At 71.4% G+C, this 294-nt stretch overlaps 1 protein-coding gene across 1 annotated transcript in view; it reads left to right on the forward strand.

Moving 5' to 3' along the window:
- LOC119592432 (protein hunchback-like) overlaps positions 1-294 on the forward strand; it is a 3,414-nt gene that overhangs the window by 378 nt on the left and 2,742 nt on the right. The window contains exon 2 of the mRNA XM_037941256.1: positions 10-282. Coding sequence (XP_037797184.1) covers positions 10-282 — 273 coding nt within the window. The remainder of the gene's footprint in view (positions 1-9; positions 283-294) is intronic.

The raw sequence follows: 294 nt of genomic DNA on the forward strand, positions 1-294 counted from the left end.
CGCATGCAGAGTGAGCGCGGCCACTACGACCCCCTTCAGATGCAGCAGGAGCTGCGGCGCCTGTACGAGCAGCGCGTCCGCCTGCAGGAGGCCTCGCACCTGTACGCCGCGCAGCGCGAGGAGCACGCGCAGCAGGCCTACGCGCAGCACGACGCCCTCACGCCCAAGGAGGAGCCCATGAGCGTCGCCCACGAGGAGGACGAGCAGCAGGACGTGGACATGAGCGACGCCCGCGCCCCCTCCCCCCCGCAGCCGATCTCCGAGGCGGAGCAGCACCTGGAGGTGGTGGTCAAG

The sequence above is a fragment of the Penaeus monodon genome, chromosome 30 (genome assembly GCF_015228065.2).
Source record: "Penaeus monodon isolate SGIC_2016 chromosome 30, NSTDA_Pmon_1, whole genome shotgun sequence".
In the NCBI taxonomy this organism is placed as follows: Eukaryota; Metazoa; Arthropoda; class Malacostraca; order Decapoda; family Penaeidae; genus Penaeus; species Penaeus monodon.